Raw genomic sequence first — 25,826 nt, 5'->3', positions numbered from 1 at the left:
TTTTCGACATAACCTCAAAATTTATGTAAACGTTTTTATGTTTTTTTTATCTTGTAATAAATTTGTTGCTTTGGCGAAATTTATAATATTTATTTTTTCTCCTTACATTGACATAATATCGAAAAAAACGCCAATTTTCAAATCTCCTGACGTTTGCATATGAATTAAAAAAAAATCGTAAAATAAGTTTGTATATTTTTTATAAAGAATTTATTTCAAAAATTTTTCTTTTGCTGTAAATATAGTTATATTTGATTATAAGCGAAATAACTAAAATAAGTTTATATAAAAGCGAAATTAAAAAAAAAAACATAAAAAAGTTTACGCAATTTTTACTATTTGTTTTTTCAAAAAATTGGCTAGGAGATAGCAATTTTTAATGCATTAGCTAATAAAAAATTATTTACCGTTTTAAAATGTATCATTTTTTATAAGCAATATTTAATAATAATTTTTAAAAAGACTAGCACAAGTTAGCGGTTTTCGCCACGTGTTGCTACAGACAACGTAAACCAACACGTGTCCAAAAACTATATACATATGTATGTATGTATGTATAAGCACACAGCAGCACAGAATTTTATATCCTACAAAATATCACTAAAAAATCAGTTAACTTGTGCTAAAACAGCAAACAGCCGTCGTTCACACACACTTCTTCCCCTTAAGCTCAACCCAGTCACATGCCTTTGGCAACACACACACTCATCTGACCACTAATTTGATTTTTATTTGTATCCTGTAGACACTGTAAATAAATCTATATTTTTTATTAATCCGATTAGTGGCACAATTATGATGAAAACGCGGCGTCGACAGGCGGCATAAGTCAAACGCCGTGGAGTGGCGCTGCAAAGTGCTACATTTGGTATACATACATGGGGGTGCATATGCAACACCATAAACAAATAAATGCACGCGTCGCTACCACACGCTTCTAACACCTATCTAGCTGCTGGTTTCTCCCTTCAAATATTTGTAAGAGGCGCGTCATAGCTGACTGTTGGCCTGTGATAAGGATTAGCGGCAGATTCCCAGGCAAGCAGCAGGTACTCAACTAAGCAGTAATGTGAGGGTGTGAAATATTGAGATGTGTATGTATGTAAGGTTGTAAATATGTCGTAAGCGGTGCGTGTGTTTGTAGATAATATACATATGTATCGTATTTGTAACTGATATGATGAGTGGTAATGAATTTCTGATGAGCGGTTTAGTAAGTACACATGTATATATGTATTTATGTATATGTATATAAATATATACCCCTATGTACGTGGTCATGAAAACGGTGGGTTGGCGCTAGAGCTGTGCAAAATGTGTTCGAAAAGTAATCGTGTTCATTAGGTTACTAGTTTATGAGAACGGTCGCTATATGTGCTATTGAATAATTTATGTATTTTCGAGATATCGATTTGAAATATTGCAGCGGTCTTTTTCTTCTCAAGAAGCTTGTCATTTGTTGGAACCGCCGATATCGTAACACTCTAACATACATACATATATGTACATAATGTATGTAGCCAAACAAACTGAACAATCAGAATCAAGTTCTTGTATGGACATTTTTTTTATTTGACAGAATCTGTTCACTAAATTTGTTTACAATTATGAAGTGCACTGTAACCTCGGTGTACTGGAAGTAAATTATTTTTTTGTTATTTAAAAATTTTCTACATTATTGTACACATTTTTTAATTTTTCTTGTCGTTTTACATAATTTTAGTTAATTATTTGAACTCTATAAGGGAAAATATTAGAATTTAATTAAATAAAATATTTGCATAAAAATACTTTTTATTATTTTCTTTACATTCAACGTCTGTTATTCACATTATTTGCTTTACGAACAGTTTGCATAGCACAAGTCTCCCAACACAACAGTTTGTTTAACCTAATAACTAAGTCATCAACCAGTGTCAGGGCCTCGAAAACTTTTACTGCGCCACTAAAACTTTTGCTGCGCCACTAAAACTTTTGCTTTGCACATTTACAAGTGCCAGATTGTAAAGTAACAATTTCTATATAATAAAACCGCCGGAACAGGATATTTAAAGCTCAGAGGCTTTATCAAGTCTTCCAGAATACATTAGCACACTTAAATTTTGCACAACACCACGCACACATCGGAACAAAGTCAGTTGCTAATTGCACGCAGCTGCTCGGCTCTGTACCTGCACGTGCCGAAAATGAATTTTGGCTTTATATCTTATTTATATACATTTTCCAATAAAATATTGCTTTCAATACATTTATGCTTACCTGGACTTTACGTTTCGTTAACTTTTTTATTACTTTTCTTATTATACACTTCACTTTTCACTAATTGCGCAGTAGCTTGTATGGACAAGCAGCGCACACGAGCTCCTACACACGCGAATTTTGCACTAAAAAGCAACGCCCGGACTTATTTTTTGCACATTTTCACTAAAACATTATTCGCACTACGATATTTTCACAAAAAACCCGCACTCGCCGCGTTATTTAACGAAAAAATCACAATTTATTCACAGCTCACGGCAGAGCAATCGACAATTTTATACGCGACGAAGGAAACTAAAACATAACGGCGGTTAGGCGGCAATTATGGCTGTGCACTCACAGGGTGACCGGGTGACAGAGTTGCATGAGAATTATTAAAACTTTATAAATAAATGTTTATTAATAATGTTAAAACAAATTATATTTATGTTGACGTATGAGTGTGATAAATATATTAGAAAAAATATTTATGCATCTAATAAGTGAGTATAAATGTTTATTATGCATTTTTGGGATGTTTATTTTTCAGACTCCATTATGCATAAGTCTCATTTCACACTTTTCAAAAGCTGAAAAAATATTTTGAGAATTGCATGTGTATTGAAATTATTAAGGAATTAGTTAATAATAATATTTTATGCATTTTAATTGTTTTTTTATTTATACATATATCACAGTTTTTTTAATAATTAAAAACAAAAAACTAACTAAAAAAAATATATTTAAAATAAATAAAAGTTCACGCTTTTATTATAAAATTTTGCATAAAAATCTTTATTAAAAATTAGAAATTTCTTAATAATGCAATTTGCGAATTATGTATTAGACTTATTCCTAAAATTAAATTAACGATATAACGCCCATACTTTTAAGAAAAAATATAATGTTGTTTGCAAATTTGTTGTAAAGCAAAATTTTTATTTGGTTTCATTGTTCCTAATTAAAAATTTATTTTTTATGTATTTATTTTATTTTTTATTTTAATATTTTTATTTATATGTTCGTTATATTTACAAATATTACGATTTACTTATTTATTTACATTATTTTATTTATATGTAAGTATTGTTGAGGGTTTAGTTTTTATTTGTAATAATTTTATAATTTTAAATATTTTTAAGTTGATTTTTAATCTTTACCTGTGTGAAACGACACTTATATTATACAACATTTCAACAAAGAAACCGTAATTGTAAATAAAATGAATAAAAATAGACAAACTGTAAAAATAAAGTAAATCACCAAATGTGTGTGTGTGTCCTGCTACTTATTTGAAAATTCTAAAGTTCGTACATTTTGTTTTTGCATATAAGCATTTTCAAATTTATTCAAATATAAGGTATGTTCAGTACATGCCAATTTTGCCATTACAATTTTTTGAAACATGCATACAACCCTGTATCCGTGCCAAAGCTTTCATTCGCTTTTCAGTTTCCTTCGCGTCCACACGAAAAAATTAGCCGCCAATTGCCGAAAGTGAAAATTTCTTATATTGTGTTTTATTTTGCAAAATAATACATTATTCGGACTTAAAACAGTGCATTGAGTGTTTGTGCAAGAGTGTAAAGTGAAATATTCAGTGGAACTATGAATTTGTGTGCAAAATTCGCCTAAGAAAATATTTGCAGTGGCGTCAGTCGAGTGTGCACAGTTACAAGAACAAATTGCAGCAAGGAACTACAAGGCAAACGAAAGGTTGTGAACAATTGAAAGTGTGTGTAACGTGAAAAACACAATAAAGTGATCAAAAGTGGCTTGGTAGGCCTAGATATAGTTTAATATAAATCTGTAAATAAATGAATTAAAATTTAGCAATTGGCAAGTGGCTCGTGTGAGTATTCGTGCAGTTGGTGGTGTTCGTGCCAAATGCAGAAACAAAAACTCGGCAAACGGTGAACAGTTGTACAGCCAAAGTAGTATTTTGTGCTGGTTTGTGACCTACATAAAAGTTTGCTAGTCCATTACGCTCGCAGTAGCAATAACAAAAACCAAAATTAAAACGAAAACGAAAAGTGTATGTGTTACTGAAAAACACAGTGGCTTTGAAATATATAACTGTAGCGCCTGATAGGCATGGGTAATGCATGTAAAACAATAACATGGGAAACGAGTTGGTGCATGTCATAAAAAGTAAAAATGAAAATTTTAAATAATAAAAAATTTATAAAATTAATTGTGCGTATAATAAATAAAGCAATTTTATAAGTGAAGTGAAAAAAGAAATAAAAATAAAATAAATGTATAAGTATAAAAATTATGAAAATAGTGTAGTGCGTGGTAAATTAAATTAAAAATCAAGCTATCAAAATAAATAAAGAAAAGCGTAGTGCATGTGTTCAAAAAGTAAAAAAATATAAAAAAATGCTTTATGCAAATAAGTGCTCAAAAGCTAAAATTAAAAATGTGCAATTTCTGTTAAATGAAATAAAATATCATTTGGTGAAAGTAAATAAATAAAATGCAAGTGGAAAATAAAAAAATCCATTAAAATAGGCATTTAATAAAGGAAAGCCGGTCATCGTTTATAAAAGAAATGCCCATATAAATAAAAAAGTGTAGTGCATAAATAAAAATATAAAAAAAGCCGTCGATGAGAGGCAAAAAAAAAGGTAGTGCGGGTGCCAAAATAGGAAAAATATAATATAATTTTGGTTATAAAATTAATGTAAATATATGTATATAAATAAAAAATAGTGCAGTGTGGAAAATAAAAAGGTGTGTTTAAAAAAAAATAAAGAAATAAAAAATGGAATAATAGTGTAAAATAAAATAAAAATGGTTTGGTGTAAAAAATGAAAATGAAAATAGAAAAGAAATGAAAATAAAAAAATATTGTGTGTGTGCTAAATTAGAAAAAATATAAAAAGCATTGCAATGGGCAATTAGTATAAAGGCAATAATGGGTTATTTTTCGAGTGTGTAAATAAATAAAAATATATAAAAAAGCTTCCTAAAATATGTGTGTAAAAAAATATATAATAAAATTAGTGTCCAAGTCAGAAAAAAAAATATAAAAAATATGTGCATGTAAAGCATTTGAGAAATATAAAATATTTATTCTGTGCGTAAATATATAAATAAGAAAATTAAAAGAAATGTGTGCTTTAAAAAAATCGAGAAATATAAAAGAAAATAAGTAGTGTTTTTCAAAAATATGGTATATAAAAGTGTGAAATATAATACCATGAGTCAATTAAAAAAATATAAGCAAGGCTAAAAAAATATCTAAAAATAAAAATAGTGCGTGTAAAAATAAAAATAAAAATAAGTATTTGTAAAATAATAAAAAAAGTGGTGCAAGTTAAAATGAAAACTACATGCATTACCCCGTTAGGACTAAGTAAGAACAGTAGTTAAATAGTGGCGTGAATGCCGACAAAAATCTCCAGCTAATTTACGTCGCTAAGAAGTGCAGGCACATCCGCTAGATTGGGTAAGTCAGAAAAAAATTTACTGATTTCATAAATTTTTGTCAAATCCGAAAATATTAGAGAAGTTTATTAAAAATTTATATTAATACTTTAATATATTTTATATAAGTAATTTCATTGATAGATATATTGATTAATTTGAAACTAATCGTTTTTACTTATGTATATATGTACATATGTATGTACAATAATTTTCCTCCTCCCTTATCAACATTTAAATAAAGGTTGTTCGCATTTTAGTTCTGTGTATTTAAATTTTCTCATTTAAAACTGTTACCTATATTTTATGAATCAAAAGCGGTTCTTGAAAAAATATCTCAAAGTTTATGCAAGTAACTTCTTCACGTACAAGAAAAAGTAACGATTTTATCTCCAGTCAGTCCAAAAAAGGACACTCCTCTTGTGCATTTCTAAGCAACAACAACAATATACGCATTTTAAGGGTAGTTTCTGTTTTGCGCTGCCATTTTGCTAGCTATATGCATGCAAGCGCCGCCCATAAAGAAGGCTGTGGTTGGTTTAACACCACATGCTGCGGCACTGATAGTGGCAGTGGCAAACATCCGAAAATATCTTTCCAAAATACACACAAAAGTGTCTGCATGACATTTCGATTTTATTACTGAAGCTGTAAGGTCCACAGCACTCAGCTCAAGTGTTAAACAGTGTTTTATTTTTACATTATTTGCAATGGTTTGGGTAGCTGCGGGAGAGACAGAGGAACATGTTCCCACAGCTTCCAATAAAAGTGATATAAGTAACAGTCTAAGAAGCTGCAAGATGGAAAATGCTTCGCCCAGAGCTACAGGATCAAGATCAACTTCGCCCAAGACGGGCGCTGGTAATGCCGCTGGAGATCTGAGGCCAGCAGTCTTGCCTAATAGCTTGCGTATCAGCGCCACAAATGGCAATCCACCAGCATTGGTGCGTTTACCAGCGGCACAAGCAGCTTATCTACATCCCAAAACTGAGTCCATATCCGACGGTGATCTCTCCGATTTTTCACTCAACGACACTGAGGAGGATGACGAAGAATTTCGCAATTGTGTGCTTTCAAATGGTAGTCAGGGGGATGGTGAGTTTATAGTAAAGTTTTTAAGAATGCTACGGTGTCAAAAAAAATTGTTGACTTACAAGCCAAATATTGTGCCAAGTAGTAAACTGTTCGTCAAATCTTCATTTAGCCTCGCGCTCGCACTCTACTTCGCCACGCAACATGAATATACTCCAGCCGCCGCGTCAAACCAATTCTCCAACGAATAACAGCAATATTTTGAAGAATGGTCCAACCATAAGCGGCGGTCCGGTACGTAAGGTCTTCACCAACACACGCGAACGTTGGCGTCAACAGAATGTCTCTGGCGCCTTTGCCGAGCTACGCAAGCTGGTGCCCACACATCCACCAGACAAGAAGCTCTCCAAGAACGAAATACTTCGCATGGCTATTAAATATATCAAGCTACTCACTGGTGTCCTGGAATGGCAGAAGCAGCAGGAGGAATTACAACAACAGCAACAAACGTCGAATTGTCACGAATCACACGCCAGCAATGAGTTAAACAATAATGACAGGCATAGGTTGAATGGACATCATGAGTCTACGGCACGTGATAACGCATCACCGCTGCGTCAAGTGCAGGTCAAGCAATTTCAGTTGAAGTGTGAACGCGTCGGTAATGCGTTGATGACTAACGCCCAGCGTAACAATAGTCTCTTAATGATAGCGCCAAGCGCAATGTCAATACGTCCCATCAAAATGGAACAGTTAGAAGTTGTAGATGCCGCAAGTTCAGCCTCAAGTTCGTCTAATAGCTGCCAAGCAGTTGGTATCGCGTTGACATCACAGAAGTCAATAACGGTTGGACGCGTTAATGGCTCCAATGGCGGGCGCTCGAATAAACGAAAGTCGCATTCGAAATCTAGCATGGACGAAAGCAGCGAAAATCAGAATAATAAGAAGCGAAAGGAGAACTAATGGGTGCTAAGTGGTAAAAGTATGAAGATTTGTAACAGAGCAAACTGTTTACAATATTTGGTGTTAAGTGAAATAATCAGTTGTAATGAACGACTATAATTATAAATATATTAATATATTTACTTAAAGTATCTATAAAGTATTTTTAATTAAAAATTGGAAAAAAACCCAAAAAGAAAAAATGTTAACTTCGGCTGCAGCGAAGGTATAGTGAAAGTATAGTAAAGGGTACAGGTACTTTCTAATAACGCAGAAGCATATAACAATGTCTTTATCTTGATTTTGATCTGTAAGTTTATATGGTGGCTGTGCTATAGTGGTCCGATCTAAACAATATGCTCGGAGATTGTACGCCGAAATTGGTGAAGACGTCTAGTCAAATATACAAATTCTCCATACCAGAACTTGATTGTGATCTTATAGTGGTCTCATATCGCTGGTTCTGACTATGGATCAACTTCTTGGGGAGAAAAGGATATTTGTGAGATTTTAGAAAGATATTTCAAAAACTGAGGAACTTGTTCGCATAAATACAGATGAATGACATATGAAAATGGCTAAACTCAAACTCAACATATCTCGCTAATAATTTATATGTATATGTATGTACTTTGTAGGGTCTTCGACTTTCCATTCTGGTTGTTACAAACTTCGTTCTGAACTGTATATCTTGTTCGGGGTATAAAAATTGGCCAATGGTACTATGTTACCTCTTCTTTTGAGAGTACCGTAAAATTATATATTTTCTCATCTATTTGTAGTCTACCAGCACAAAACTCCGAACTTACTGCTTTCTAAACTCGATGAATTAATAGGACTTATTGTGTATGAAATAGAATTTCTTTTATATTGTTTCCTCTTTATCTTGACTATCTTTGAAAGAGATGTTTGGCTTTCGATTTTCTACTGCGCTTTTCCAAAATATATGCAGTTTCACGCGTCTTCTCACATCTTTATATGTTACTCATGTTTATAACGAGTACAGAGCAACTGTACAGAGCGACAAATGCTAAAAATGACAGCTTGGTGCGGTTTGAGAACATGAAAAATAGTATCATGGGATACAAAAATGTAAACTCCTGTAAAAGCTGTCATTTTTAGCATTTGTTACTCTGTACAGTTGCTATTAACTTACAAAAAGTTATGTGGAAAAAGTTTAATGAGCTGTAGGAAACAAAAAGCTCATGTAACTTTATGAAAGCTCCAAGGACGATTAAAAGCTTTTTAAAGTGCAAAGCTTTTCTGTGTATAAAAGCTTGTTACCTCACCTCCTTAAAGCTTTTAGTTTAATTATATAAATTACTTTGCTTTGGTTTTTGGAAAATTTGTAGTTCTATGTGTAACCCTGCATTTGTAAAATGAAAAAATAAATAAAAGTAATAAAAGTGGCGGTTGAAAAGCTTACTGGGGTCATATATTTACATCGAAGCCGATAACCTTTCTAATTTTTAAGAGTCTGAAAGTGATATGGTTTGACTGCATTTCTTAAACCAACTTTATTTTCTAAATATTAGAAATTTCTCTTACGTTACTCGAGGCTTGGTTAGAAATTCTTCAACTGATCGCTTATAAGTAGCAAATTGTACGAAGTTTTTTGAAATCTACAACGATATGCTTGTGTTTAGGACTCTTTCCAGTTTATAGGTTAGTTAAGTGATCTTCTACTAGGAGGAATGCTCTTCGAATTAAAGCAATACGTACTGTTTTATAGAAGTTTCTACTATCTAATATCAAGCTTGCTTCTTTTCTATCCTACAGCCATTTACTTATATGATTAAGATATTTCACAAATATTATTTAAAGATAAAAAACATATTGTAGTTAAAATAAAGATGATTCTTCCTACGTGTACCCGAATCCCTGCCTTTTTTAAATAATGTCTAGCTGTTTGCAATAAAACACCGTAGTTTAATATTATGTTGGGATTTCAGCTGCGAAAATTGTTTTTATTAAATTTTTTCACTCATATTTTTCATGTTCCACTTGTTCATTAATGTACTATAAATTTAAATTAACATCAACTTTTGCAAATTATATAGTACAAATTTAGTTAGTAAATTCTTTAGTACATTTGTTCTTAAATTACTTTTACACTATGCTACTCAATTTTATTACCAATACATTGCAACTTTATCAATATTCAATATTCAATTTATTTAATATCAACACAGAAAACAATAAATTTTTAATAAGTCTGCTTTCGCCTCTTTAGGCGAGCGGATTTTCGCTGAATTACATATTTTTTACACTACCCACACTCTTTCAGTGGAGAGGCGGTTCTTTTTTCATTTCTCCAAATTAATTGTAAATTCCTTCTCGATTTAAGAGGTTTACGATGAGGGGTGGGGGTGTATATCCAAATGGGCGTGCTTTTTTACGGCTATTGGCCTTATCTGGAAATTTGCTTATTCACGTCAGACGGGCAAAACTTTCGTCACCATTTTTTAATTCTATTTGTGTAGTTTGGTTGCTTTTTTATTCAACACCCGCTTGCTGCGCTGCCTCCTCTTTTAGTAATCGTCCTGTAGGATTTCATTGATTGTACGGGCATTTGTTAATGTCGCCCAGAGCGGCGATTGTACGCAGGCCAGCGTGTATGCTTCCGCGTCAAGTGAACGTGATTTGCGCATAGAGAAGCGTTTTTTGCTGGCGGCACGTTTGTTGGTTGGTGTTGCACCCAACGGGGTCTCCTGCACCGATTCGGTTTTGCGTATTTTGAAACGTGTTTGTGAATGTGTGCGTTTGTGTGTAATTTTTTCCACGAGTTGCGGTGTTGTGGGCGTTGTGGTGGTTGGGGAAATTTGTAGTAATTGTGATTGCTGTTGTAGCTTTTGTTTTTCCGCTAATTGTTAGCTTGAAAAGGACATTCGGTATGAGGAGGTCGTCTCCATGGGTGATTCGGCATTAAGTATTTCCGTTTGCGTTTGTTCCACATCACTGCGTTCCTCCACTACGGTATCGAGCTCCAGGGAGGTGAAACCCTGGCTCAGGCTTCGTTCAGGACGTAGACTGATAGCTCGCGACGGTCGGTAATCTGTTCGTTGACGTTGAGAAGATAAAACGTAATTATTTAATATTTTGTAAGCAAGTAAGTATACGAGAGTTTAAACATACAAACATGTATGAAATAAAATGCATTCAAACTGCCTGACTTACGATATTGGCTTTGATAAGGCTTAATACATTTTGATAATAAAACAAAAAAGAAACTATAATAGAAATAAACTAGAATTTCGCAGGGATAACAGATCGTAAAATATTTAATATCGTAAAAATATTTCGTTTCATTTACCACAAAACCATTTTTCTTGTTAAACCGTAAAGCTAAATACTATTTGTCGAAATTTATTGACATCGTAAATTAATATCGTAAATTATTATTTTCTTTTAAACCATTATTAGTTATTTTAGAGTGCTGAAGTTTATGGTAGCTTATAAAATAAAACAATTTTAAAAGATATTGAATATATCTTATATTAGTTTCAATATACTCATTTGTTAAAAGCAAGCGAATGTGTAGATGTATTCATACTAAACAATGATTTTCAATGTAATAAATAGCCAATCCCTTAATATCGCAATGCATATTATGTTTTTATTAACAATTGAACTTTTGATGATGTGAGAGACTTAAATATAACAACTATTTCCGAAAATGTCAATATCGTAATAGGAATATCATGATTAAATTTTACTCTAAATAGTTCATAAGAAATTTTACAGTTAATCAACAAAAAATTTGTATACGATATTATGTGAGTAATATCGTAAAGTTTTTATAAGTTTTATGCCCAAAAATATTTAATTTCCGTTAATTTCAAATCGTTTTGAATACTTAATACACCAATTAAACAAGATATTTGTGTACGATATTATGTGAAAAAGTAATATCGTAAATTTTTTTATAATTTTTGTGCCTAAAATATTTACTTACTTCCGTTAATTTTTAATCGATTTAATTACTTAATACAGTAATTACACAAATTAAAATTTACGATATTGTGCGAAAAGTAATATCGTAATGGTTTTCATGTTTCATGCCAATAGAATTTATTTTCCGTTACTTTTAAATCGATATTTATACTTAATGCAGTAATTCAACAAGAATTTGTTTACGACATTGTGGGAAAACTAATATCGTAAAATTTTTTTATAAGTTTTATGCCAAAAAACTTTCTTTCCATTGATTTTTTTTAGAAAAAGAGCACTTTGTTTGATCTGCAACCGAGTAAAATGGTCGCTTATAAGCAATTGCTATCGTTCTACTTCTAAGAGTACATAAAACTGTTCTTAATGTCTATGCAAATAAGAAATATGTAAATGTAGCCAGAAAGCGTATTTGCTACCTGGCAAGCTCAATAATCATAAATCAATCGCAAAGAAATTTCAAATATGCAAATGCTATTTGCAAAACGTGAGAAACCGTAATCGAAGAAGGCGATATAAGACAAGAGTTCAGAGTATAATGACTTTAATGCTAGTATCAGTAGCTTTAAAAAGTAATTTGAGCCACAAAGACGATAATAAAATGTTAGTACAAATGGGGCAGATTATGAACAGAAGTCATAGGTGAATGCGAGAAAACGTTTGCGAATTTAAATGCTAGACAAAAATGAAAAAATACGGTAACGAAGCCATTGTGTACATTTCAAATGCCTGCGAAAAAGAAAAGGCGCTCGAGTATATGTTCATTTCTAGAATCCAATTGTGTAGAAATATTAAATATTTAAAAATGGCACTTGTTTGCCAAAAAATGGTAAATAATTCGTATCCTCTTTAAATTCGCAGTGATAGTCAAGTATTTGGAATTAAGAACCATTTAAAAAGCGCAGTAAAAATATTTGAAAATGTCGGGAATACAAAAATGGCGCTTTTAATGTATGCGTGCGTACGTGCGCCCAAAAGTAGATCTGTACGATTGCTCTTACATTTGCTATCCGTTGTCGCACACGCACACAGCCAATATCAGCCATAAAAATGGAAATGTGAAATTCACTGTCAACGCCACACGCAATAAGCGACACTGTCAGTGTTGGTAAAAGCCGCGAGTCATCAGCCAACAAGCGGCAGTTACTTGCACTTGTTGTACTTGTAATTGTTGGCGATGTTTGGCAAGTCTGGCGTTGACAGCCCGCTGAGCAGATGAACTCCGACATGTCGGAAGTGCCTGTTGGAGGCCATGAATGTTTTATGAACAATAATAAAATGGAGCTCATTGAATAAGTGCGTGATAGACAGGGTGCACTAGTGCTAGATAAAGCATACTTTTCGGTATAAATATATAAATTGAGAACTATATCTATTAGTGCATTCAGTATATTTTCAGCTCTTTTAGTTTTTGATTGAATAGTAGTTTGGTTGGTGCGCGAAAGTATTTTATATGTGTATGGTATATAAAATATCGTAAAATAAATAAATTGTTTGTCTATTTCACTTAGGATACGTTCTTACTTTGTTTAATATTTAATTTTATAATTTCAAGAAATGTTTCCCAAATATCGTATTTTACCGATATCTAAAACTTGATACTGAAGGTTTCATTCCACATTTTGCCAAAACGCATGACAAAATTAAGAATTTTTTTCTAAAATTTAATATCGTAACATTTGATCGTAAATTTATCAATCCTGTTAATTTATATGATTTATAAAAACATTCATATCGTAAAATTCAAAAAAGTTATTAAATGTTTTCATGAGTTCTTATTTGTTTAGTAAATATTTAGATTTAAATAAAAAATGTATGAAGAGAACAGATTTACGATAGAACATGAAAATATTTTGTATACAAAAATTACATTTAGAAGTTAAAAGGACGAATTCTTATTAAAAAATTTATAGTTATAATCATCTTTTCGAACATTTAGAGTTGGAATGTTAAGTAATTTACATGTTTTTGGTTCAAAACTTGTAATTAAATGCAATATCGTACAAATAATTATAAGTATTTAAGATATTATTAAAATCGATATCAAAATCGATCAGTTGATGAAATAAATTATATATTATTTAATTGCTGTATGCAGAAGAAAACAAAATTATTTACATAATGTGTGAATAAAAATATCGTAAGAAAAAAGTTATACCGAATTATTAATAAAATATTCAAAATTACTTGCATTAACAGTAAATGAAGTATAGATATAAGGTTATTCGTTTTCAAGTGCACAATATTCATATTTAAGTGAGAATAAAACTTATATCGTATACGATATTGCATAAGAGTTTTCTTATTTTGCTTTAAAATATGATAAAATATTAACCACTAAGATTTCTGCATTAAAAATATTTAATATCGTAAAAATTTATATTGTAAACTTATATCGAATTTTTTGGTACAACTTTTCAAAACTTAATATTAATTCTTTTAATACCAAAAAAGTTAAATATGAGTAAAAACATTACATATCGTAAAAATATAATATCGTATTTTTCCACTATTACTTTTATACCAACATCGTAAATCAAGGTTTGTCACACCGCTAAAATACTCGCGTGCCACTATTTTAGCATACGTTATAGAGAAATTATTGCATAGACAGTGTAGGATATCGTAAAATTTTGAATAATAAATCTAAGTATGCTATCGTGCAATGTTTTTTTATTAAATATATAGAGCTACATTAATTTTCTAATCATTCTTCTTTTTTACTAAAATACCAAAATAGTGCAGCAAGAATTGGCAGCTACTTACAAAATGCACAATTGCAAAGTATAAGAAAAGTGTAGCACAACATTAGGGGTGTACTTATTTTTATTTACTTATTTTTAGGTATTTGCTTTTATTTTATTTTTTAATTTTTTTTTATTTTTATTTTTTATTTAATTTCTTTTAAATAAGTATTTAATATTATTGTTTTTTACTTCAAATAAAATGTTTAAAATTCCCTTGTTTAACAATAAGTACACTCCAACACAACACCGAACAACTCACTAAGCCTATGTATGGGACTAAATCTGACCAGGCTCACAGCATGGTCCTGCATATCGTAATTTCGTCGGCGATCCCGTTCACGTGCCAATTTCGCGCGACGACGCAGGCAACAGATGACAAGCAGTGCCAATATAGGGAAACCGAAAATACACGAAACGATGGGTATCACAATGGATTCGGGCGAAACTGTAATGAGAAGACAAAAGAAGAAGATAAATTGTAGCATAAGCAAAAAATATGATTAGAAAAAATATACCAGTAGTATGTGATTATAAGAAATGAAGAGAGTAATTAGCTACAGCGAGCTGAAAGTGAGGTTAGGTTATAAAAAACCTATATATGTACATTTACATGTACTCGGTTGTATACTCGTACATTATTCTTTGTTCTACTTGTTAGACTTCGCTAACTAACAATTTTATACAATTTGTCAGAAGCACTCACGCTCTTACGCATATACCCCACACGCATGCACCTCTAGCTACACACTTTCTTTTCTGGCTCTTAATTGAGTGTAAATGTGGTGCTGTGTTTGCCTTCAAGTGTGTTGCTGTGTGGTGCACAAATAAATACATGAAGTACTCTTTGTATGTTTGTAAGTGTGTGTGTGAGTTCATGTTCAGCTGTTCATTTTAATCCGCTCAATTAAATTGTTTACCATCTGCGGTTGAGAGTTGAGCATTTCTACAACTATTTCACTTACGCCAAAGCTGCCACGGAGTAGGGTATGCGTAGGGCTTAAATACACTTGTACTTGAGCTGTTTTACGGGCATAGGCAACTTGTATGCGGTGAATCTCATTATAGTACTAGTATTAGTTGGAGGTTTGGACTCTCTGGACTCTGGAATCTATAATATAGTGTATCAGAACCTAACCACAGTCTCCCTGCTCGCTGCATGCTTACCCTGGAAAGCATAGCCATTCCTTATATAGCAGACATAGGTAGCTCTAAGCTTCTATTTAGTACTTAGAACCCTCAAAAAAGCTCACTTACATATGGACTTGTTGAAATTTCTCGTAAACAGAGCTTATTTTCCATCTTTGAGCCACTAAGGGGCCATTGTTTCTTTGACGGCTTTTATGCCTTTCTTGGCTATCAGGCCGTCAGCGAGATTTGCGACGTCTTAGTCGACAAAACACATTCACAAAAATTTTTCAATTAAACGGATCTGCCTTGGTCGAAAATCACGATTATATTACTCAGAGACCTGGAGTTGTTCTTAAGCTACTTTGAAACCAAATCCGCCTAAACGGCGACGGAAGTTTAAAGATAATGCTTAGATTGAACTTAGATTAGATTACAAGTTTTGGTTAAAGAACTTGACAAATAAATCATCGGGAATTAAGCAAAATTATGTGCTGACAATACAGGTAAATCATCAGGGCCAAAAACGAAAGTGTGTGTCACAATCGATTGTCTATCGGTTGTGAAGGCTTCGGAGGTTAATTTTTTGCGACCAATCTATAAAAGATCAATAGTTTGAAAAATACTTTGAGCTCTGTCTCTTCTATCCAAACGTCCAATTTATGAAAAAGCTTGAGTCCTTAGAGGATACTTACTCGAGCACTACATCTCTTATTTCCATTTATGTATCTTCTTAAGTACGAATATTTTCACTTTGTCTTCAAACCGCAAATTACCGCATTAGCCACATTACCGCTAACTTAGAGACAAATAGCCTGCCTTTGTGCGGTCAACAAGTAACAGTCACGATTTATCGCTATATTTACGCCTTTTTTTTACTGCTGGTACATCATTTTTTTTTATTTTATAAGTCTGCTTTCTGCCTATTAAAGTTCGACCTTCACCGCTAGAAGTTCAACTATTTCCACGCACTAAAAATGTACAAATAATCTGCATAATTTATCAATAACTATAAATTCCCGGCAATGTTAAGCGCCACCAAGGCCAATGAGCATTACGAAAGAGCAAAAACTTTGATAAAAAAAACAAAAAAAATCCCCGATAAGCAGATGTTAGTGTGTAGAGACCTGCTCGTATAATATAAAACAGAATTTGCTAAAAATAGAATTAACGGATAACAAAGGCACAAAAACAGAGAAGGCGCTTTTTTGCATTACACGGTGTTGAGCCATGCGCCAGCACCAAAAAGCGGCGCTGTTGTCACCACGCATCATTAAACCCAATTAACGTCAGCCGTCATCAACGCGACTGAGATAAGACTAAGGGGGCACACACAAACCAGAAACTAAAGCCATTAGAGGCACAAGCAAAAACAAACACAAAAAACCAATGACAGAGGCAGTGACGTTGGGAAAACGGCTGAAAGGCACAGCGCGACCAAATATATGACGTGAAAATAAGGTTGTCTATATGTAGGGTGGCAGAAATGACAGTCTGACAGTTGAGCCAGGAGGCGGTATGACATAAAATCAGATGTTAGATACGGCAGGTAACAATTGCAGAGATAGGAAACAGAAAGAGGAAGTGTGTGTAAGCCAGAAAGCATGGAAAAGCGCTGCAGACACGTCGCTAAGTTCAAGCGCCTAAAAGCACACCTCGCTGGTGGCAGTCAGTGCTAAAGAGAAAAAGAGAGAGAGAACTGCTCGATGTATGCGCGCTTGTACGCGGTAAATGTGCCATGTTGCGCGTCATTAACGACAGCTATTTACACAACAACTCAACTTCGCTGACAGCCGACAGTAATATGTAGTATTACATTAATGCAAATGACAAGTGTGCGGCGAAGTATGCAACGAATATATACACGACCGCAAGCCGCAATGTGCGCTGTATGCTCTGCACGCTACGTTAGTAGGTGGCAACATTGTGCTAAACCGTCATTTATTTCGGGAAGAATATCTAATGATGAGTTAATGCCAAAAGTCATATGATAACTGGCATTCAGCCGCAGCAGTAAGCACTAAACCACAGTCATTCGTGGGGTCACTGAACTACATAAGCCTAAATGTATGCCACTACACAGCGAAGCAAATACATTTCCCTTGTGGCGGGCATACTTTTGGGCTTACCAACTGTTTAATTGAAATTCTTGGCGGAAGAAACATGATTTCGGTTAGTTCGCTGTATGATGGTTTGCCCACCGGTATTGCTGTACTCTGTTTCAGTTTCGCTGTCACTTGACACGCACGCAGTTCTAATGAGGCTTACGAGGCCAAAAGTAGCGCTAGCTTGTAGAGGTTGTATGCCATATGGGCATGTAATTGAAGTATGCTGTATACGTTTTAGTCAGTTTTGACTACTAAATATTTGTTTTACATATACATATGTATATTAAGAACCCTTTAATTCGCACCTCTCTTGACAATAAATGGACCTGCTGAAGTAAGCAATCGCCTAGAAGTGGTCAGCTTTGACCAGTAGAAAAGGAATTTTGTTCTATACAGACAACGCTAGGCTTTAGACAACGATAGTGACTCGACTGAGGCTTCAGTAGCTTGGTTAGAAGGCTCTTATGCATCCAACTTATAGTCTGGACTTAAACCCAAGTGTTTCCTAGCTGTTGCTGTCTATGGCGAATAATTTTGCTTGTGAAGAATTTGGCTCAAGAAAAGCTTATGAGAATCTATTGTCCCAAGTTTTTGCCAGTAGAGTAGAAGGGAAGGTTTCTATGGAAGTTGCATTATGAAAATGGCAACAAGTTGTTGAGCGAAACGGAGCATATTTGATGGAAATTGAATGCTTCTAACTATGTTAAATAAAGTCTTTAACTTAATGAAAGATTAAATTTTACTAGATCTATTATTTGGGCTAGAAACTATAGTATGAGCTCTTTAGTTTTGAGCATTTTGAAATTATAAACATTATATACCGGGTTTTCCAATAGGGATGATATTTTTTTCATCATATTCATTGCTATTACTCAAGAACAGAAGCCATTGAACCATTTGGTGTGGTCTGGTGGAATCAACGGTCCGTACTTTTTTCGAAATAAGGCTGGTGACACCATTATTGTCAATGGAGAGCGGTATAGATCGGTGATAACCAACTTTTTATGATCGCAGTTGGAAGAAGTTGATCTTGACAACATTTTGTTTCGACAAGACGGGGCTACGTGCCACACAGCTCGTACAACAGCCGATTTATGGCGAAAAAGGTGTGGAGATTCGATTATTTCGATTATTTATTAATTTTGACGGTGAGTGGCCACGAAGAAGTTGTGATTTACACCCTTAGACAAGTTCTTGTAGGGTTATTTGAACTCTTTGGTCTTTAGCAATAACCCAGACTCTGTTCAAGCTATATAAGTCTTTTTTGAACGTAATATTCATGATAAACGACTTGTTTTTGGAAAAAGTACTCGAAAATTGGGTTCATCCAATTTGCTCTTTCAAAAGAATATTTTATTGTCCTTCACAATTAGTGTATTTTTTTAAAGAAATCATCACTCTTATTGGAAAACCCTGTATAACAAGTCCTTCCATGGTCTTACGTTTACTTAATTCTCTGGAATAAAATATAATCTTTCTGCATTGACAATATTTTTTATGAAGCTAAATAATGTCATCCGCCAAAAATACATGTAACTGTAAATACTTTGACGAATATGTATGCGGCTAAGTCATTGCGGGAGATAAGAAAAACGGAAATGAATAATGTTAGCTGTAAATTTGGATGATGAATGAAGCAAGAATGACTAAGACAGCAAAGCAAGCGAAACGGAAGCGATAGAGAGCTGTTTGCTAAAGAAGATTTATGCAATCTCAGTGAAGCTGAGGTAATCGTAATTGAAATACTAAGTATTTGGGGGCTTCGGATTACCCACCGACTAATAAACATTCACAAAGATACACACGAACGTACACAATACCGGCTAAATGCTTATATATTTTCAAAAAAGAAAGCTTTAAAGCCGCAAAACAAAATCTGAAATTATAATTAAAATGCGAAATTAAAACATAAATCACCCCAGGCAGTAATTACAGTTAGCTGCCAATTGAAACACATCATGACTGTTGTTGACATTGCTTGTGCAGAATTTTAATCCACACGCCCACTCTCACAAGCTGCTTCAGTTTAAAAGGATATTCATTTGCTAATTTAATTGAATCCAAGACAAATGTCACTGAATCAATAAATGTGCTTGTGTTTGTGTGCTTGTGTGTGTGTGTGTGGATGTGTGGGGATTTGAAAAATATATTTATGCTAACAAATTCAATTAGAAAATTAAATTAGATGAAAGCTTGGATGTAGCAAAAAGCAAGAAAAAATGTTAACTACGGTTGCAGCGAAGCCTTAATACCCTACACAAGTAAAAAAATTTTCAAAAAATTTTGGTCCGGTCTGAGAAATGTATTCGGAGATGATATGTTGTCTTGGATAATAATTTCTGCTAAAATTTCGTAGAAATATCTTGCTATATGCTATAATGAACCGATCTGAACAAATTATTCAGGAATGATAGTGTTGGCTTGGATAATTATTTACGCCAAATTTCGTAAAAATAGATTGTAAATTAAAAAAACTTTCTATACTAGAGCTTTTGATCAGATAATTTGTATGACACTTATATGTTATAGTGGTCCCAAAGTGGCACCGACATATAAGAAGCTTGTTTAGGAAAAAAGGACTTGCCTAAAATTTCGGATCAATATCTCAAAAGCTAATATGTTCGGGACTTAACTCTACCTTATAAAGGTTCCAACGTTTCTTTGTGTATTTCAAACTTCCTGAAAAACTTTATATACCGAGTATAGGGTATAATAATAAATAGCAAGGGCTGACTGCGTACATTACCAGAAAGGCGAATGAAATGAAAGACGCACGAGTTTGAATGCGCATTGATACAAAGCGATTATGGAATCATGGAATTAAGGAATAAAGAAGAAAACAGCCAATGAAAGTTGTCGTCAACAAAAGCGCACAAACTGATTTAGTTCTGGGAATATAAAGCAAGAAAAAGTTGAGAAAAGGAAGATATTTATTGAAAGCTGACGAAGCGTATGTATGTCAGTTGGGAAGTGAACGGGATTACACAGGACAAAACGGTGAAGAGAGTGTGTTGTGGAAAACAGTGATTAAAAGCTGAGGTGCTCGGTATAGAATTGTGCTTCAATGCTTTGAAGCGTAATAAGGTAAAATAGGTATGACAAAGAAAACGAGATAATGCCAGAGTGTTGGATAAATGATGAACTTGAATATATTTCTGAAGGTTAGTTTTTAGTAATACAATCAAAGTAAATGGAGCTCATATTATGAGACTTTGATGTCACGCAAAAAAAAGATAGTTGCTTTCTTTCTTCTAATCGTCGTTGTCTGGAGGAACTCAGAATTTCGCTAAAAGTTTGGTCAAAGTGAGCCTGCTCTCTCCAGTAGTTAACAGACAAAGTACCGAAAGTTTTACTGGATCCGCGTACATATACTAGACAGTTTGGAGACTTAGAAAGGTAGATTCTATTAGAAAAACGTATCAGATATTAGAACCCAACAAACACCAAGCGATAGTCATGCAACAAACCCACTTTTCTACATACGATGAAGTTGTTGACCTGTTCCTGTAATCTTCAGAAACAAGCCTTATAGAGTTCAATAGAGGTCCTACAAGGTTTACGTCTCTTTACAAAAATAGATTTGACTTTGATCGTACATTAGCTACATTAAGTGAAGGCAAGAGCTCTGGAATCTCATGAAAGCATTCAAATTCTCCGACTTTTCTCTACCAAGTGAAGTTGTTGAACTCTTTATTCCTGTGGTTGTTATTCTCTCCTCAAACAATCCTAAAATACTTAGTTCATTAGAAGACCAACAACACCCTATAAGTGAGACGGAATCCCTAGTTTGAATAGTTTCGATTTTGAGCGCACCATGGCTATGTTAAGTGGTGGACGTCAAGGAGCCTTGCAAACATTCAAGCTTACATGCTTTTTTCAATTCTCTGAAGTTCTTGACCTCTCATCCGAGGCTGTTTAAACTTTTTCATTGGGGCGTTTTTTACGTGGCGGGTCCAAAACTCCGCGCACAACCCTGTAGAGGGGATGTTTCGCCTTCTCACTTTAGCTCGCCTTCAATTGGATGTTCTTAGGCTATCCAGAGGATACTTGGTCAAAGAACGGAAGTCGCGAGCTGCTTGTGCCATATGTAAAAGAATCGTTTCTGGCCACTCCCAAGTGAATGGCGATCAAAGAACGAGAGAGAGAAAGAAAAAGAGGAAGACCTCCACTCCGTTGGATGGACAAGGTGGAGAGGACCTGGCTTCACTTGCAGTCTCCAATTGGCGCCACCTTGTCAAAAGAAGAAACGATTGGCGCACTGTTGTTAAGTAGAAAGAAGAATAAGAAGTTCTTGGCCTCTTTCTTTCGCTCCTCAACAATCCTAATGGAGCTCAATGGCTTTTACCTAATACCAAAGGCTTCCTCACATACTTCTATACGCAAGGCGGAACTCCAAATTTGAATAGCTCCGATTTTTAGCGTATCATAGCTACGCTAAGTGGAGGAAGACTCACGAGCTCTGAAATCATATAAAGTCATTCATGCTAAGCCACTTTTGTCATCAAAAGAAGTCGTTGGCCCCTTCCTGTAGTTGTTAATCTCCCCTCAAAGTTTCTTCCTAATACCAAAGGCTCCTTCAAATACTTATATAATGGAGGCGGAAGCCCAAATTTGAATGCAGTGGCTATGCTGAGTGGTGGACGCCACACAAGCTATGGATTTCCATAAAAGAATCCAAGCAAACATTAGCAGCAGTCATTGAGCCGGCGCGTGTAGGTGGTATTATCCCGCAGCTTTGAAAAATAATTCCAGTACGACACTAGCGCGTGGCGCGTGCCACAATTATAGCAACACAACAGATGGAAATGCGAATCGAATACAATATTTACAAGCACTTCTGTATATATGTATAACTGTAAACTCATTACGCAGGTAAAAATAAATTAACATATATGTATGTATTGAAACTGACAATATATGCAGACCGACGACAATACGGTAGCGAAAATAAAGGTATGCGGGGTAAGCGCCCAGAGCTTGCAGAACTCGAGCTTCACAGCTCAATAGACTCTTGACGATGAAGGTTATCTGCTGTGTGCTCGAAAAAGTGCGGGAGGTCTGCTCTTGTGTTGTCCCCTCTATCACGCTGTATATACTTAAATGTCAGCTGAATGAGAGGCCGAAGCGGGAGCTGGGTGGTGCATGAACAACAACGAATGAATGAGTACTTAAATGGGCAGATAGTTGCAGCGCCGTTGAATGCCGAAGGACGTCAAGTTGCTGGTTCACAAGCTGAATGCCAACATAGCGAAACGGATACCTAACGGAACTCATGATTGGGTGGATGTCTGCCTGCTGGTTTGGCATAAATGCCGCATTGAAGCTTTCCAGCGCTAGCCCCGTTCGTTCGTGGGGGGCGCGTTGGGTGACTACGAATAGTTATAGTAGATAAATTTATTCTTGTGCTTAGTTGTTTGCCGTTATTTGCGGTATGTACCGTTGAATGTAATCAGGCACCAGAGTGCCTGTTGTTTAACGACCAGCTGAGCCTATGAAAATATTTTAACGACTCAAGTGGCGGTGTTTGAGCATGTTGGGCAAACAGCAGAAAAGCATTAAGTGTGGTGGCTTGACGTGCTATGTATATAGTGGTGCTTGGTTGTATAATATTGAATGTACGGCTGTGGGTGGAACGCTAAAGCGGTGGGAAAACGCGACTGAAAAGTTAAGAAAATAATTTTGTTGGTAAATAGTTTCGTGGTGGTCAGAAAAGCCAAGAATATTATGAGACGATTAGCGTGTTTGCTTGCCCTAGAGGGAGAGTAAATAATTTAGGGTAAAATGTGTGTTATTCTAAGGATATGAACAGCTTGTGTCATCTGGAGACTTATTTAGAGGATAGAGAATAGTAAATTTCATCGAAGTATTTGGTGGTCAGAGGTCGGGCGTTGCCAAGCTGCTTATCTTGAACCTGTTTTTGGATCTTCTAAGACCCTTTTCGGCTATAAGAAGTGTCCGTTACTCCGGTTTCATAACAACGTATGACCCTATGCAAGTGGTAGAGCACTAGAGTACAGCTTTCGGTGAGCAAACAAATCGAAAGATCTTAAACTACATCTGAAACTACTTAATACCTGAAATTTGTTTATATGTTGTATAGGGTATATTGCTTGTCATGAAATTTATAATACTCAGAAGGCAACATCGGCTATATGCAAAAACGATTAGTGCGTCGAGCTGAGTCGATTTCGCCATATCTGTATGTCCCTATATCCGCGAACTAGCCTTTCAGTTTTTAAGATATCGATCTGAAATTTTGCACACGTCTTTTTCTTCAAAGGAAACTACTTATTTGCCGGAACTGCCGATATCGGATCACTATAACATGTAGGTGCTATACAAACTGAACGATCAAAATCGAGTCATTGTATGGAAAACTTTTATATTTGATAAGATATCGGCATAAAATTTTGCACAGAATATTTTCCAAAGCAATGGTATAATCTCAGTAGAAATTCTTCAGATCGGATCACTATAACATATAGTTGCCATACATACTAACTGATAAAAATTAAATTCTTGTATGGGAAACTTTTTTACTTAACATTAGATCATCATGAAATTTAGCACAAATGATTATTCAGAACAAAGGTATACTATCCGTAGAAATTGCTCAGATCGGAGGACTATAGCATATAGCTGCTATACGAACTGAACCATCAAAATCGAGTTTTCGTATGGAAAACTTTTTTATTTGTTAAGATATCGGCATGAAATTTCGCACAGAATGTTTTCATAAGCAACGGTATAATCTCCGTAGAAATAGCTCAGATCGGATCACTCTAGCATATAGCTGTCATACGATCTAACCGATCAAAATCAAGCTTTTATATGAAAATATTTTTATTTGTGGAGAGCATTGTATTGTAGCTGCGATATAACTAATGTTAACGGTTTTTCTTTTTTGTATACATACATAACCCTCATGACCTTATATTTCTATGTAAGGGTGCGGTAACGGTTAATGTGGTTCTATTTTGGGTTAGCAAAACAACTCAATCGTAGAGGTTGAAAATGGTCATAGCAAATTGCTTTGCATAAAAAAAATACCACGATAAGGGTAAACGCGTCATTTTGTTAGCAAATTCAATAAATAAATATCCAGCTTAATGATTTTAATAAAAAAATCTAAATAAGCGCCTTTTTGGCTTGAACCCAAATTCAATATGATTGGATTACCTTCCTCACTGCAAGCCGAAATTGACTTTGTTTATTCCAGCCTAACAATGGCATGAGCCAAGAACAGCCAAGAGTAACAACAACTACTACAACAACGTAGGTAAACTAACAGTACGAGCTTGACAGTCGAGTGGTCTTATGAATTCAAGCCAACTTTGCCATTTCCACAGAACATACTCGCACACACACACATAGACACGGTGCTACAGGCGCACAAAAGCTTTGCCAAACACTATTACACCCCAAAACTGACTGACAGTCGCAGTGCTGATGCTGATTGCCAGCTCAGTTGGAAAAAATTAAGCCTGCATGTGAAGGGTAACTACTCTCCCATATATACATATGTACACACACACACCATTACATGCAATTTGAAAGCCAAGAGGCACACACACATACCTGCATACAAAATTCGTTAAACTTTTTTTTTTAATAAACTCAATGCTCAAACAGCATTGGTGCGAGTAAACACCGCTACATACTGAGAGAGCGTGAGCAAACACACATACAAACACTCGATTCTTTACAGTCAGGCAAAGGGCGCTGAGCCGTGTAAAGTAAATAAACGTGCTATGCTAACAAATGCACTAAGGCAACGACAACAACAACAACAACAACAACAATTGCAATAACAATATCTATGGCAACAACAACAATTGCAATAACTATATCTATGGCCAACACCATTTGTTAAGCAACTAACAAAGGCATTTGCTGGTGTATACATGTGTGTGTGCTCTTAGTTAGTATTAGGTCCGTTAGCTGCTTTTCAAAATAGTTGCTCACGTCCGCCGAAAGGTGGCTGATGAGCAATAAATGCTGCTTTTAAATCAAGCAAACTTAGAAGTTTCAAACTAATCCTTTTTTTTTGACACGAGTTGAGTTGCCAACTATTTTTTTTTGTTTAGAAATTGGAAAAAGTTTGTTCTGCAATTTTTGTCTTTAAAATTTTAAATTTCTGGAAACAGAAAGAAGTATGTATATTAATTGAAAAATAATAATATCAAAATATTTTTTTTTCAATATCGAAAAAACAAAAATTATTAATTATTTAATTATTTATTTTATTTATTTT

The 25,826-nt window shown here is 34.3% G+C and overlaps 3 protein-coding genes across 5 annotated transcripts in view; 1 reads left to right on the top strand and 2 right to left on the bottom strand.

The window, feature by feature from the left end:
• The first annotated feature begins 6,324 nt into the window (after positions 1–6,324).
• On the top strand, positions 6,325–7,796 carry LOC120774112. Its single transcript, XM_040103472.1, has 2 exons — positions 6,325–6,765; positions 6,875–7,796. The coding sequence occupies exons 1-2, from the start codon at positions 6,381–6,383 to the stop codon at positions 7,663–7,665; spliced, it is 1,176 nt and encodes a 391-aa protein (XP_039959406.1). The 5' UTR covers positions 6,325–6,380; the 3' UTR covers positions 7,666–7,796.
• A 1,823-nt stretch (positions 7,797–9,619) lies between these two features.
• On the bottom strand, positions 9,620–10,514 carry LOC120774688 (the record flags this gene model as incomplete). Its single annotated transcript, XM_040104419.1, has 1 exon — positions 9,620–10,514. A coding segment is annotated over one exon (339 nt), but the record flags the coding sequence as incomplete, so codon positions are not given.
• Positions 10,494–25,826, bottom strand: part of LOC120774113 — a 27,359-nt gene continuing 12,026 nt past the window's right edge. For 2 of the 3 annotated variants that reach the window (XM_040103473.1, XM_040103474.1), the window contains exons 3-4: positions 14,599–14,784; positions 10,494–10,699 (exon numbers count right to left, since the gene is read on the bottom strand). In XM_040103473.1, the coding sequence (XP_039959407.1) occupies positions 10,515–10,699; positions 14,599–14,784 (371 nt within the window). In that variant the 3' untranslated portion in view covers positions 10,494–10,514. The remainder of the gene's footprint in view (positions 10,700–14,598; positions 14,785–25,826) is intronic. The other variant, XM_040103475.1, reaches the window with a different exon arrangement.

This window comes from Bactrocera tryoni, chromosome 4, assembly GCF_016617805.1.
Source record: "Bactrocera tryoni isolate S06 chromosome 4, CSIRO_BtryS06_freeze2, whole genome shotgun sequence".
NCBI classification, from domain to species: domain Eukaryota; kingdom Metazoa; phylum Arthropoda; class Insecta; order Diptera; family Tephritidae; genus Bactrocera; species Bactrocera tryoni.
The sequence above is the reverse complement of the archived record's forward strand: the minus strand, read 5'-3'. Positions and strand labels throughout refer to the sequence as shown.